The sequence below is a fragment of the Spodoptera frugiperda genome, chromosome 2, assembly GCF_023101765.2.
Source record: "Spodoptera frugiperda isolate SF20-4 chromosome 2, AGI-APGP_CSIRO_Sfru_2.0, whole genome shotgun sequence".
NCBI classification, from domain to species: Eukaryota; Metazoa; Arthropoda; class Insecta; order Lepidoptera; family Noctuidae; genus Spodoptera; species Spodoptera frugiperda.
In genome coordinates this window covers 8,950,448-8,966,220 of record NC_064213.1, presented here as the reverse complement: position 1 = coordinate 8,966,220, position 15,773 = coordinate 8,950,448, and the positions used below count along the sequence as shown (strand labels likewise).

The following is a 15,773-nucleotide window of genomic DNA, read 5'->3' as shown; positions in this document are numbered from 1 at the left end:
AAAACATAAAATAACGTCTAACAAATAATTCCGTATTGATTATTATTAGTGGTTTTTCTATTTATGAAACTTAGAACAAACGAAACAACGACTTTAATACTTCTGAAAGTCAGAAAAGCGTTGTATATTTTGAAAAATAAAATTAACACTACCTATAATAGTTTATAGTTTAATTAACTCATAAAACAAAAATAATTCACAAACAAGATCCAAAAGTTATAGTTGCTTTAAACGAAATAAAACTCCAAGTTTAAAATTATAATAATATTTTTCCGTAAAGTATAACATTTCTAGTTACACACGTGCGGAATAAAATTCGTGCTATTTCCCCAGTGGATAAACATAGGACATAACTGTGAAAACTGTGAATGAATTCTGCTCAAACTAGTTTTGTAGTTACCTCTATTGTTCACCCGTTTAATTAATTGCTTTAACGAAATGTCTAACTAACATACGTTAGTGATTATAGTGACGACAGCATTTTTCTTGTTTACTCGTTTCTCATAAATAAGACGGATAAAAAACGAACGCATTAAATGTAACAAACGTTTTAATTAATTAGACAAATACTTAGAATAGAAATATGAACTACAAACAATGGATTAGTCAATTCAATGATACCTATTAAATATGTAATAACAACAGTTCCTAACAGAAACCCACGCGTATTTCCAAGTAAAACCACATTTCTGGCCTGTCCAAATATCAAATTATGTCAGTTATAAATACCTATATAACTGAATCAAAGACTTAATCACCATAGGAAGTACGATGATTTAATTGTAGATTACCACAAAATATGCGTAAATACACCGGATCAATGTTTTTATATGCGGATGTGATAAAATAATTCAAACGAATTCAAAACATAACATTGTTATCTACGTCCATGCTAAAAATATCTGTTTGCGGAACTCGGAATGCTCCCACTTGAATAGGATCCCACATTTTTGCGCGAAAATAACAAAGATGGTGGCCTTCAAAATGTAATGAAAAACGTTTTAGATTAAATGGCGGGATTTATTTAGGAGTACTATGTTTTTTAATGAAAAATTATTTTTAGTTTTCTCAAAAGATCATTTTTATTTAACTGTTATTTTACTAAAGCCAATAAAGTATGTTTTTGAAATGAAACTCATAAAGAAAAATTAAAAAAATATTTCAATTTAGTATTTTAAAACTTTGGAGAGAAAGTAAAAAGATTTTATAGCATAAAATTAATATGAGTAGGTAATGTTCTTTATATTCCAATTACCTACTTACTTAATTTACCTATTATAAATGTACCTAAAAACGCAAACAAACAGACAAACATACATTGCCAGATTTGTACTAAATCCACAGCTTACAATGACAAAGATTATATCATCCGGTCCGTGTCACAGGACAAATAAAGGATACTTCATCACTTGTATGTATTTGGGACTGGCTAACAGCAAGTCTTACACATTAGGTTATATTTTGTCAAAGTAGAATACATCTGTCACCATCCCTACTCTTCCCTTGGGCGTTGTAAGTGCCGACTAAGGGACTATCTAGAGGCACTACCTACTTTTTCTCGAAGCTTTGACATATGCGTAGTTTTTATGCGTACCTACTTTGAAATTTATTAGTAAATAGGTAAATTAGTTCGGAATGACTTATTCACTCACTTTTGATCACCTTAATATAAAATGATCAATAAAATAATAATAATGTCCTATAATCCTATAATTTCGGGTTGTTCTCATTTAGCTAACGGAGAGTACTTGCACAGACACAATCTTGTAGCCAGGATTATTCATCAACAACTTGCTTTAAAATACAAACTTGTTGAATCTGAAGTGCCGTATTATAAGTATCTGCCTGACCCAGTTCTTGAAAATGGAGATGTCACACTGTATTGGGATCGAACTATCATCACAGACAGGACAATTGTTGCTAACAAACCTGATATTGTGGTGATAGATCGACCAAGCCGTCGCACAATGATAATTGATATAACAATCCCACATGACGAGAATCTTGTGAAAGCTGAAAAAGATAAAGCCAGTAAATATCTTGATTTAGCTCATGAGGTTGTCGACATGTGGGATGTAGATTCAGCAATCATTGTGCCGATAGTTGTATCTGCCAATGGCCTTATAGCCAAAAGCCTCGACCAACACCTGAGTAGGCTAACGTTAGATGGTTGGATCAAGAGCCTGATGCGGTCCAGAAGGCAGTACTTCTGGACACGGCGCGTATTGTCCGGAAATTCCTCTCTCTTGAGCCCTGACCACCGGTAGCTTGGATTTATCCCGTTACTGGTGGGCTACTGCTTTTTATATTTTTAAATGTTTTATTTTTTTTTCTTTTTAATTTAATATTTAAAAATGTAACAACCAAGTAAAAGAAATAAATGAATGATCGAAAAAATAATGTCCCTTGTAAAACGAAGTTTCTAACCGTATATGTCCAGCGATAATACTATAAGCACGAATTTTACACATATAAGTTGCAGCTACATACTATAATTGTAGCCCGTAGCGCATTTCGTAGCGCGTAGCCCGTAGTGCGTAGTAGCGATTTGCAGCTATTAATATCGTAGGTACCATGTACAACAATTGTTTGCCAACTCTGTCAGTACTGTAGACTCTACTTGAGTCTACGATGTGCGCAGATACGACAATTATATTGGGAATACGCTGCTACGCGCTACGAACTACGCGCTACGGACTACGTGCAACGAACTACGTCTGTAGTATTTCGCTGCAATATAATAATTATAAAGTTAAGGTTTATGAATCAAGACTGGGCATCTGAGGTTAGAAACTGGTGTATACATGAAAGCTGATAAATTTTTGGTAGTGCGAGTTTTATGGTCCGAGCAACATTTTACTTGAAAACGTATTTTGGAGGGTAGCGGTGCTCTATACAACTCTTCAAATTGCATTCTTTAACCTGCATGAACCCTTGCAGTCATTAGCTGTACGTATGACCTATAGGTACCTAATAATAACTTGTATAATTATAGTACTTATAATAACAATAGAAGTTACCTGTTTCTGAGGAAAACGCTTCGATGCATATATCTAAGCATAATTAATATTAATTAGGCACTAATTGGGTTTTAACCATAACTTTAACTTTTAATTAAACTGATTGTAATGTTTTGTAAACGAGTAGGCGGATCACCTGATGGTCACCGCCGCGCCGCCCATGGACACCCGAAACACCAGAGGTGTTACAAGTGCGTTGCCTGCCTTTTGAGGGTTAGGAATTTAAGGGTTGTATTTTACAAGTTATACTACTTGTAGTTTATTTTACAATTCAAGACACGATTATTTAATTTTCTTGTATTCTAGAGGAAATTAGTCGATACCGACGAAATATTGTACTTAGAGTGAATATTATTACTAATGATTCGTTATAATAGTTTTACATCAAAACGTTTTTATTTATTATTAGATCGATCTGTGCTGTTGTTACGTCTCTTGTGGCGTTCTCTTGATAATTTAGTTCTCATAAACAGTTTATTATTTTTCCACTAACGCCAAAACTAACAACACTTGTGGTCTCCCAAGGCTAAATAATAACTACAACAAACCTTGACCGAGATAACATATTTTATTATAACTGTGTTAAAAAACGGATGCCTTAAAATAAGTACTTATGAGTAAAAAAAGAAAAATATGAAACTAGATTAAAAATATAAACGCGTCAAAGACAATTGAAAATAAAAAAAGAGACAGACGTTCCAAACTTAAAAATGTTTTAAATAAAGAATGTAACTTTCCTTCTTTTTAAGAATTTATATAATTAATTGTTATCTTTGTTTATTTATGTGTTTTACATGGAGAAATGCTGGCAACTTTTGACTTGACATGAGTCATTTTCTTCTGCCTTTGGGCGCGCCCAGTATAGATAAGATTAAAAAACTGATTAGTATACACACATTGTGACAATGCTTTGTTTTGCTGTTTATTCCATGTAATAATATAGTACCTACTCGTACAAGGTACGTAAATATTTTATCAGTATTAGTTTGACTACTATTTTTACGAATGTGTACATGATACGGTAACATTGCTATTCTAAACAAAGAGTTCACGGAATCGAAGATTAGCGGACTAAACTCTAAAGAATAGGAATAATTTTGTTCTCATTGTAGTTACCTACTCATACAGGATGATTATACAAGTTTATAACCGCCGAAGTGTAGATTATAGAATATTGAAGAATTTAAATGTCATGCACAGAAGTTAAACTAATTCACACGCCCAGAGAATTCTCGGGAAATCGGGAAAACACCAACACTTTATCCTTATGTCGCAAAATCCTGCGGCTCAAGTCTAAACCACTGACAATCCATCCTAACAAGATAATGATCCAGAAAAAGCATTGATCCTAAATATTTAAAGGTACCTCTGATACGCGTGGATGAGTGGGTAACCAAACCCACAGTAATGTAAAAAGGTTTTTTAAACTTTTTCCATCTAAATTCGAAGCCATTAGTCAAACACGCAACGGATTTTAGCCTCGTGAGTTTGTTTTTTATTTTAGTATTTATTATTAAGTACCTATCATGAATAATGCCTGCCTCGTTGATCAATTGCTCGTAAGTATATTTCACGAGTGTGGTTTGAGATTGGTTATTAGAATAATGTATTAAGGTTGTTTTTCATTTTTGAAATTTAAGTGTGGGAGAGCCATGCTTCGGTACGAATGGGCCGGTTCGACCGGAGTGATACCACAGCCTCACAGAAAATCGACGTGAAACAACGCTTGCGTTGTGTTTCGTTGTGTGAGTGAGGTTATTGGAGGCACAATTACCCCCATCCCCGATTCCCCAACAACCCTTAAATTCCTAACCCCCAAAAGGCAACGCACTTGTAACGCTTCTGGTGTTTCAAGTGTCCATAGGCGGCGGCGATTGCTTACCATCAGGTGATCCGTTTGCTCGCGTACCGGCTTATTACATAAAAAATATATATCTAGGTAATTCGCTTGACATATCCTCTATTTTAATGGGTATAAAATAAATGAAGTTCCAGGTTACTTGACAAACTATTTCGCAATTAATCCAGAAAAGTAAATTAAGACTAGTGGGAGAGGCAGCTAGATAAAATTGCTGGTAATTGCCAAGCTCTAGTAAATTACAGGTTTATACAATACAATAAAAAATAAGGTCGCCACCCACTGCCCAGTAAACCTTGTCCGCTTTGTTTTATTATAAAACACATTGACATAATAAAAAAATAGTAACACACCTTAGTTTCGCTAGGCGTCGTAGATATACGACATTAAAAAAAACAGTTAATTTATTTTTTAGGCACTAGTGGATGGCATTAGTTTGGTTTGCTGTTATTTCTAGCTACACTACAGATTATTTTTTCCAAATCATGTTTTATGTTGTGAAAATTAAAACTATGGAGACAGTTGTCTCGCCATGTCAAATTTTACTCTGGGGACAGTAATAGTTAGTGTTTGAACTATCAGCTGCAGTGGTATAAACTTCTTTTCTAATCCTCAAATTGCTTTTCCTTTCTTCTTTATTTTTTCCTATGACTACGGACGAAGCCGTTATGGCCTTCGGCTATAATATATTTGATAGATTGTTCATACAACGTCTAGGTGGTATTTATCATTCTTTTATGAAAAAAGTTACGTGTTTGACTTTAGCTTGTATCTGTGGGAAGAAGTTATCCAATATCTGTATCGAACAATGGACGAATTTAGAAGGGATGTGAGATATGTAATACTAAAATACGTTCCTGAAAGTAAGAAATTACCTGTGTAAGTAAGTACTTACATGAGAGTATATTACTCCCACTTTTCGCCAAATTACGCCTTAACCAAGTTGTCTCATAAAAACAATTAGGGTCTCAGCACACATATGGGATCGGAAAGGGATCGTCACCGTATCGCCTCGAGCCGTTCAGAATGGTTTGTATTAAACTCCCTACTGCAACGCACACTAATCGGAATAATAACGTAATCGCCTCGCCTCGGAACAGGCTCCGAACTTGAATTCCCGCGCTTACGGCTCATCGTCCCCGCGCTTACGTTTCTCCGTCCCCGCGCTTACGTCTCTCCGTACCGACTAACTATCGTGTTAGTCTAGTCGGTGTCGCCTAGCCGTAGCCGAGTTGACGTACAGGCGCTGCTGATACGCTTTCGTTACGTGCATACGGTAGGTTGACGCCTGGTTGACAGCGAGGCGAAAGGCGTTACGGTTACGATCCCTTTCCGATCCCATATGTGTGCTGAGACCTTTAACAGGATTGTTTACAGCGGCTGAACAACGGATTGGTGCGTGTCGACAACATATTGTATATAGATTTAATTTCCGCACAGAACAGTTATTAGTTTGATCCATAAATTATTGTACCGGACCTGAGTGGGACGTGACATAGGATAAAATCCTAGTGAGACCTTTTTATACAGACACTGATAGATATTGAAACTCTTACTGACTACTTGAATTCTAACCGGGTATCCCAGTGCTATGTTAAATCTCAAAGTTACTTCAAAATAATAAGCAAATACTAGCGTACTATAAAGTTACCTTGTTCAGTGCGTCTAATAGTCTACGTCCAGCACATTTACATGGAAACTAAATCATATGAATTCATTCATAATGATACAAATATATAACTGTGCAGGCGTATCAAATTGAGTTTAAATTATTTTAATAAAAGCGACTCCTAAATCCACGATTTCAAGATAGAAGATTAAGATAAATAATTTCATCATAACCATGTTTGGTCAACAAAAGCGCCTAATGTTATCTAATCATCGAACAAATACAAGATACAAGTAGATTAGGCACTTTTTTATTATTAGTCAAGGCAAATAACAGGTGTCTAGTGATCTCCATGCCGGGTGAAGAATAGAGCGTAAAATAATTCTCGGTAACAGCAATAAATTATTTGTACCTGGTGTATGAATGATGCTTACGGGCTTACCGTTTAATACATACATAATATTATAGCATAATTAGAACCCTTTTTTTGAGTGGGGAAAATCATCCAATGACTTCTCCTGCCTTGAGCGAGACGAGAGGGAGTGTCAGATTCTTACTGACTAAAAACCACCCCGTTCCTTCACCTGCTTTTCGAGCCGGAGCCCCGGTAAATAGTCCGCAGCTCCGGAATAATAGGAGCCTAATGACACAATTTTGTTCTATCTATATCGCTTTGTCTACTCATCACATATACATATACAATTATACATGCATTTGGCATGGTCATCAGTCGTGAAATAGGGTGCTTAAATTGGCCCTTTTTGAGAACGACGCCTCTCAATGACACGCTGGCTAATCGTACGACTATGCGGACTGTGTAGGGTCACGTAGGGTCCCCGAATAGACTTATTTAAGCATGTTAGTTCGATATACTTCTTTCATCAATTTGCTGGCATCTATACTCTCAATACTGCTTCATACATTTGACACTATGCAGTTGTAATATTGGCGTAACTAGTTAAGAAGTTAGTCGTTACATAAAAATAAAAACCTTAATGTTTAACCGCCGTACTCAGAGTCATTTAATGGCTACTTAACCCAATCCTTAAGCAATTGTTTTCGATACGAAATCGTTACTAAGGAATAGTTTAAGTAAGTAATAAATGTCTCTGAGTGCGGCAGTTAGTGTAGATCAGACCTTTACTTAAGAATTGTCGACAAAGATAGAAAGAAGGCAATAGAAAAGCAAAGACCAATTGGACTTTGCCAAACGGCCTAGAAATGCCCTCTAGAACAGGATAAACAAAAATAGGTGTTAAAACTACCTACATAAGGTGCGTGCCTTCTGCTATGGGGAATATAAGACACGCCGCTATAGTATGGCAAACAATAGGTACCTATATTTACGTAGGCAGCACCAGCGACGATCATGGCGATTGCTTACAAATGATCGGCAACTAAATGAGGCGGCACAGCTGTGTCTGGATTACTAATATCTAATTATCTTGATTTTTCTTGATACAATATTAATCAGTCTTGACTAAAGTCTAACTAAGGTATCCGGAAGACGGCCATTTTTAACCGCATTGCATGTCATTAAGCACGGGTGTACTACAAATTAAGTGCACAGGGCGTTAGATGGACAGAAAGATTAGTACTTGTAGTTATTGTGTACCAAGAATACTCAATTAAATTAAGCTAAGTATAAATATTTGTCAATCAAACAAAGATTTTGGACCCGATGTGGTTGCCCAACCACGGTGCCAACCATTCAGGCATCGCAACCACTACTCGATCAACGAGGCCGTTTCTTCTTTTAATCAGTTTCTTTTATCACTCATCTTTAATTTTCTTAAGACAGTTAAAATTGTAGACCATCCTGTACACTACAGATGCATTCAAGTCATTTGATTCGAATATTGGGAAATACTTATTATTCAACTAACATAGTATTTTACTTACTTATTATTGAGTTTCAAGGAAGGTGGAATTTAATCTTGTATTTATCTTATGAAGCATACAAGAGCTGGCTTGAAAGTCTAGCTACGCATACTTAATGAATGAACCTACTCATGTTAATGAAGAAAACGTGTTTAAGTTTCCACGTTTTCTCAGTTTTCGTATCATTTTAATAACTTAAAATATTATCTTATACTAAGTCAAGTTCTACTTTCTTTGTTATAATAATAATATGACAACTTTGGTTAATTCTAATTGAAATTAATTTTATGTCGCTAGTGATAGAGCAAAGTGGCGATTAAAGTAAATTGTTGAAGATTTTTGGTCCAACAAGTTTGAATGTTGGGCAAGGAGGCTCGAGTTGAATTCTCTCGTACTAGCATTATTATTAGTTTATAAAGTCTTCGTTTACAAAATTATCAGTAACAAGTGCCTACTTACAAAATCTGAAATTTTACTCAGTATGTACCTAATACGCTCACCCCCTATTACATGGGACTCACCTCTACCTAAGTTTTTACCTTCCTCCTTGGGGGATTAAGAGGCGTGAGTTTAGGTATGTTTAAATACTCGATGTAAAACCTACGTACTGAGTGACTGACTCACAGACAATGCACAGCCGAAACTATTGCACATAGGAAACTGAAACTTGAGATACCATCTGTAGTGGTCTGATGGCTCTCTGAGGCGTGCGCGATACGCGACGCACCGTACGCACGGGTCTGGTTCTGGTCGAGTGGCGAGCAAGGGATTATAATATGTTGCTTGGGGAGTGCAGGGCTGATGAAGAGGAGTGTTTTTGTGAAACTCATACTGGAACGAAATCTTACGAAATCGCGAGCTACTTGTTGTTATTGTACTAATTGAAGCTACATGATAAAGCACAAGTATTTCCTTCAGAGGATCAAAATGAAGCAATGAATCATGTATTGTATGATAAGACGTTTCATTCAGCTTCAGTCTGCAAACCACAGACTGTACATATAAATAATTTTCCATGGAATTACGGTGGCGAAGTGATAAGTCCATAATACTAAGTGCCGTGTCACTTCTCGCGTTAAAATGTTGTATTCCTTTTGGATTTAAGATATTTCAGAATACTGAACATACATAGAACATCATGAAAAACATCGACGAATAGCCTACAAACCATTAAATACCTAGGCTATGTACCTGGTGACTTCTTTTCAGCAGGACAGTTCAGTAATATCAATATCGTCTGATTTTGGAATTCTAAGATTACGGAGCGCGGCTTGTCATTGTTTATTTTCGCCGAAAACATTACTCATAAATCTTATCTGAGTAAAAAAAATGCTATTACCTGCCACTAGATTTTTAAATACAAAACAAAATAGGTATATTTTCTATGTATTATTATGATTATTTTACTAAAAAGATGAACTAGAAAAGCCAATAGAATTTAATACAAGACTGAATTTGAACAGGGTTCGTGGTTTGGTTTCCTCACGTGTACAAAGTAATTAGTATGAAAAAGCTTGTAATAATGAAAATTGATTGTACCTACTATGTTCACCTCGACCTACCCCTATAGCAAAAAGCGATGGGATTTTACGTATTTTATCATTGTATAAAATATTAAAACCCATAAATATTTGATTAACATAGAAACACTATCGCGACTCAATGATAATCATAGTATGCCATGACTATCATTATCACTCGTATCACATCAGCTCACACCTAATCACAAGTGTTTTCATGAACTCCTCGTATTTTCATACTTTGTAAAAGTGATTCAACTTTGAATACTCAGAAACAATAGTCACCGTTTAAGAAGTTACGTTTAATTATGAATTATGTTACCGTACCTCTTGAATGTAAAGCTCCTCGCCCGGTGTGCCGGAGTCGACCGCGTAGCTGTCACTACAGGGACGCGAGTACAAGTAGAAGAACTGCTCGTGCGCAACCACGCTCGACTTCACCTTTCCATTGTACACAGGTGGACTGAAAGGGTTTATTGCACTCGAGTTTGTTTCAGTACAACTCCAGTTGTAATATGCACTACCCTGGCTGCAACATCTGTGTATGCATATCCGTCCGATACAGGGACAACCCAGCACCAGCGTCGTCCCATTCTCTTCGAGCTCATACCAAGTTCCCACTTTATATTCCACCCCTTCATATGTCACTGAAGAGTTGGGATGCTTCACTCCATTCGTTATGTCCACACTCCGCACCCTGGTGCAGGGAGTACCCTCGATACCCCTCAACACCAAGAGTGCAGTCACCACTACCGATACTAACATCATTTTCACAAATCTCACAAACTACTGCTTCTGCAATACGTTACTACTCTGAATACAAGTGTCTACTTCATTCCTGAATTAAACACCAAAATAATACGTTATTTCACGAGAAAATGTCATAAACGAATTAAATTCGCACTGGAAGTGTTATTATCACGGCTGAAGTGTTCTTTATCTGTGTACTAGTGAGGTAATTTGATGTATCATTTTTGTAATGATAAGAGATAAGAGACGGTCGCGGTCTCGCGGCTTGTGGCTAGAGGGGGAAGGCGTGTTGCAACGGCGCGGTGTGAGTCCCGACTGGCCGGGCGGCGGGCGCGCGCTGCTGGCTGGAGCGCGTGGAGCCACGACGGCTGAGAGCTCCGCCGCCACCGCTCCGAGTGACGGTGGCGAGTGCCGAGTGACGCGCCTCCAGCATCACGCTTACACCCTTTATCTAACAGCGACGTTTGTTTACTAGGATGACGCACCGTAATGAGTTTACATGCGTTTTAATGAAACTATTTGCCGGTACTTACTTGGTAATTTATTCATATCATGTATTATTCCATCAAAATATACGTAGTTACTTAACTAATTAAATCTAATTTATTTTTGGCGTAGTGCATGCGTTAGTACGCAAATTAGAGGTGTGAACAAAGCTAATAGGTACGCATGTTGTAATGTATCTAACGTTTCTGTAAAAAAATAATATTACCAAATGAATCTTCAAAGGCTTTTACTGTTTACTTTTAGATTCAAATTAAAATATCTTGCATTAGTTTCCTTTTTGTAAGCGAGTATTTTTTTCCAACTACATAATTATCTGTTAGTAAAGTTAGGTGCTTGTTCAAAAATGTACATAGGTACTTATTTATGGAACAACCACCTAAAAACTCCTCTTTTTTCTATTTAGAGTTGTGTGTATATTCCTTAGATCATATTAAACGCACCCATGCTATGATTTACAGGCAACCAAGGGAGTAAGTTCTCTGTGGAAGTGGAATTGAAGGAAAACACCAGTCGCCTGAATGAATCACATCAGCAGCCTGTAAGTGCCCACTGCGGAACACTGTGAACCGTTCGACTGCACGGTTGGTGCGGTGGCTGGGCAACTGGCTGCCGCGCAACGGGTAGCGGGTTCGATTCTCTTTGTGCCACAAATTGTTGTTTCATGTGCATGTGAACTTTTATGTTTGTAAACGCACCCACGACACACGAGAAAATCTTAGTGTGGGACAACGTTTTTTAAATGCCCCTTTTCACAGAGAAAAGGCTTGAGAATTCTTCACCACGCTTGCTCAAAGCGGATTGGCAATTTCCTCACTTCAGCGTATATCGGTGGTGGTCTTCATATACGAACAGCTTAGCACGAACCCACACCTTCATGCATGAGAAGTGGGTGTCCTAAACCTCCGGGCCACCACGCACACGCCTCTATGAATAATATCTTAAAATTAGTGTTTACCTTCGCTTATTGATGGGATAGAGTGGCCATGGCCAACGAGCAGATGGATCGTTTGATGGTAAAGCAATCGACGCCGCCCAGGGACACCCGCAGCAGACGATTTGTAGATGTGTGCGTTACCCGTCCGTTAGAAGGGTGATTACGCCTTGCCTTTGTATTACGCTGGATATATGTGAAACATTCTTCTTTATGTACCTACTTTATGCAAAGTACATTGTAATTTTTAAACGACAATTCTTGCAAATTATAAAAACAAATAAATTATAACTTTCGTAAGACATACATTAATATATTATGTTTATCGGCTTACTCAAGTAACTTTTTGATGAGGAACGCGACGATGCGACGCAGCAGCGCGACAGTCGCCGCGTCGTGTGTCGCGGACGACGGAAAGCTGCTCATGAATATGAACCGCTTGAATCCCTTGAAACCAGTTGAGTCTTCGTTAAAGAGTTACATGAAAACATAATACCTAACAAATAAATTAAACACACACTTCTCAATCTTAGAGTAGGTAGATACCACATTGAGTATTCCGGATTCATGAATTCCAGGGGCATAGCTTGCCCCGAATCTGCCGTATCAATTATACGGGGTCCTGCGCCACGGGGCTCTTAACGTGCGTAAGGAAATAAAAACTTACAATTTTTTTATTTCATTTCAGAAATCACATTAGACCAAATAATATAATTAATTATTTTTTCCCTTTGTAAAGAATGAGTGTAAAAGTTGGCAGCAACTTTGGAAAAGTTAACGTCATTGTAACGTGTCCTTTAGGATGATATCGGCGTAGGTTTTAAAGTCGCTGTGACTAGTAAGAAATTGGGCAACACAGTGATCTACTTCCCACCATGTTCTCCTGATAAAGATGGCGACCCTTGATAGAAGATTCCCATCTACACTGCCATTTAGTTGGTAGTTCATCCCAGACATCTGTCAATGGCCTGCCTAAGCAATCAAGTTGGTAATGTTGACTTACCTATAGCAATGAAGCTAGATGGGTACTCTTTTCGTCAGTTATGAATGAAGAATGCCATTTAGAAATATATATTTCCGAAAGATTAATTAGATATCATTATTAAAATCTTGTACGCCTGGATCAGTCCAGGGGGTCTATTCTAATTCAACGAACAAACGAACTAACGAAAAAACTTCGCAGATTGCATAGTAGGTACACATAACTCATTTTCGACCAAAGTGTGGGTTGAGTTGAGTCCTTTCTGCTAAACTACGTCCAATTCTATTTATTGCGAACTTTCTTGAATAAAAATGACCGAATGAAATAAAAATAAATAAATAGATTTTAATTTGAAATTAAATATAAAACGTTATTTCAAGTAATTCTATTAGTAAATCAATAAAACCTACAGCCGAAGATTAAACGAAACTTCGGATTCGAGAACCGGAGTAGACCCCCTGGTACGGTAGTCTGTATTGATTTGCATTGTACGAAAATAGCTTAGAGCAAATAGATACTAGCGACATCTAGAGGAAACTTATGAACAAATATATTAAAACAGAATGTACTATTTCAATACCTTAAAAGTTACTTATTTATTCGATACATATATTATATTATATTTACAATGCTATTACATAATTATATTGTTATAAGGTATTAGGGGAACATTATTATATTCTGCCGGTTTGTATCTACTAAAAGATTATGTTATTAGTATTCCATAATTTCAAAAGATGGCGCTGTTCTCAATAGCATCATAATCGTCTGTTCTTTGTTTACTTGTTTCATTACATTTAACACAAAAAAAGACAATTTAACTTTCTGCGACTAAAAAATATAAATAGAAATTAAATAATAAAATATAACACAACGCAATTGATGAATTGGTATGTCATAAAGATATAACATACATATTTAGTTTCTTTGAAAAGTAAAAATATTGTCTATGGTGTGGGAGTTCCCGCAAATTGTATTTCAAATTTTAGAAGATAGCATACGTTATCACGGTTCCGTACTTCCGTATAACATTATAAAATTATAAGATTCTAGTAAAATTATGAATTGGCCATAGGTACATTAAATTGATTCGTTATATTATATTAATCTAGCTAATGTAAAGAAACGTTTGCAAATACGGCTTGCGCCGACTGTAATATTAAGTTTTCTCGTATTTTCGATTGCATAATTTAATAGTCTTTGTTCAAGTCTTAGGGTTCAACATAGGGTCACATTTTTAAATCCCCGATTTATTGTATTGCTTAGGTACTGACTTACTGGGTCCCATCTAGTGGCCCCTTAAGGTGCGCGTGGACCCCGTAACACCTAATAGTACAAGTAAAGCATTAGTTTACCTAGGTGCTCCTTCACACTAAGTAGTTCTTTTTTTTGAAACACGCCGGTAATCAAGTATACGTATCTGATGGTAAGCAATCGCCGCCGCCCATGGACACTTGAAACACCAGCGAAGTTACAAGTGCGTTGCAGGCTTTTTGGGAGTTAGGAATTTGAGTGTTGTTGTTCGGGAATCGGGGATTGGGAAGGGGGGAATGGGCCTCGCGCACACAACGAAACACAACGCAAGCGTGGTTTCACGTCGGTTTTCTGTGAGGCCGTGGTATCACTCCGGTCGAGCCGAGTTCTTATTTGAGATGGTTTAAGGGTGATTGGTCTTGGTCAAAACTTACTGATTATAAACCACCCCGTTCCAACTCCTGCTTTGAGCCGGAATCCTGGTAATCGGCAGATATCGTAAAATTTGCTTATGAAATTTGATTTTTTTATAGCTCCAAGGGTCAGTGATATTTTTTTATGGTATAAGCCAGTGAACGAGCAGACGGATCACTTAATGGTAAGATGACGATATTTTCACATTTTAAATACCTTTTCTTCAGCTTGATACCTCTAAAAAGGGTCGTGACAGATATACAGACGGAACATATTTATTTTAAACAAGTTATTACTACATAGTAAGTAAGACTCACGTTTCATTTCCTGATGAGTCAAATAGATAATGTAAATACATCCTAACACGTAATTCGTCATTAATCTTAGTAGGTAAATACCCGATCTATGTGTCAGCCAACACCAGATAAATGTACATCTTTAACAATTTTATTAGTATCTCCAGTGCGCTGAAGAGTTTGTTTGTTTGAATGCATTAATCTCTGAAACTACTGGGTGGATACACGTCACACCCAGACCCGAAACAACAATATTTGGATTACACAAAGAGTTACTCCGTGCGGGAATCAAACCCGCTACATGTTGCACGGCTGACGGTTGCCCAGCCACTGCATCAAATCATGATCTTAGTTTTATTTCAATAAATACATTTGATTTCCGTATTCCGTTGAAATAACTTTTTTGTGACGAGCAAACTCAACTAAATGAAATGAAAACAAAGAAAAATATTGTTTGTTTTTGAAAAGTGCATCGTTACTTCGGAACCATATTATATAACTATATAGTGTTGTACTATATTTCGAGGCTTCGTACTATATACTGTTGAAGAAATATATAGTACCGTACGCAAAAATACATACTATATTTCCGTACGCCCTTTGCAAAATAGTATAGGTAAAAATGTACGAACTGCAAATATGTGTCTAATAGGTATATTTCGTACTTTATTTTTAGATTACATCACATTTGTAAAAAATTGTCATACTATACGAGTATGGTAACAAAAAAATGTTGGCAATGTTCCATATT

At 36.7% G+C, this 15,773-nt stretch overlaps 1 protein-coding gene across 3 annotated transcripts in view; it reads right to left on the bottom strand.

Annotated features, from left to right (window-relative positions):
• The window catches only part of LOC118269177 (G-protein coupled receptor Mth2), a 47,172-nt gene extending 36,193 nt beyond the window's left edge, over nt 1–10,979 (bottom strand). The window contains exon 1 of one of the 3 annotated variants that reach the window (XM_035584144.2): nt 10,216–10,979. In XM_035584144.2, coding sequence (XP_035440037.1) covers nt 10,216–10,656 — 441 coding nt within the window. In that variant the 5' untranslated portion in view covers nt 10,657–10,979. The remainder of the gene's footprint in view (nt 1–10,215) is intronic. The other 2 variants (XM_035584145.2, XM_035584146.2) reach the window with 2 other exon arrangements.
• Nucleotides 10,980–15,773: the final 4,794 nt, after the last annotated feature.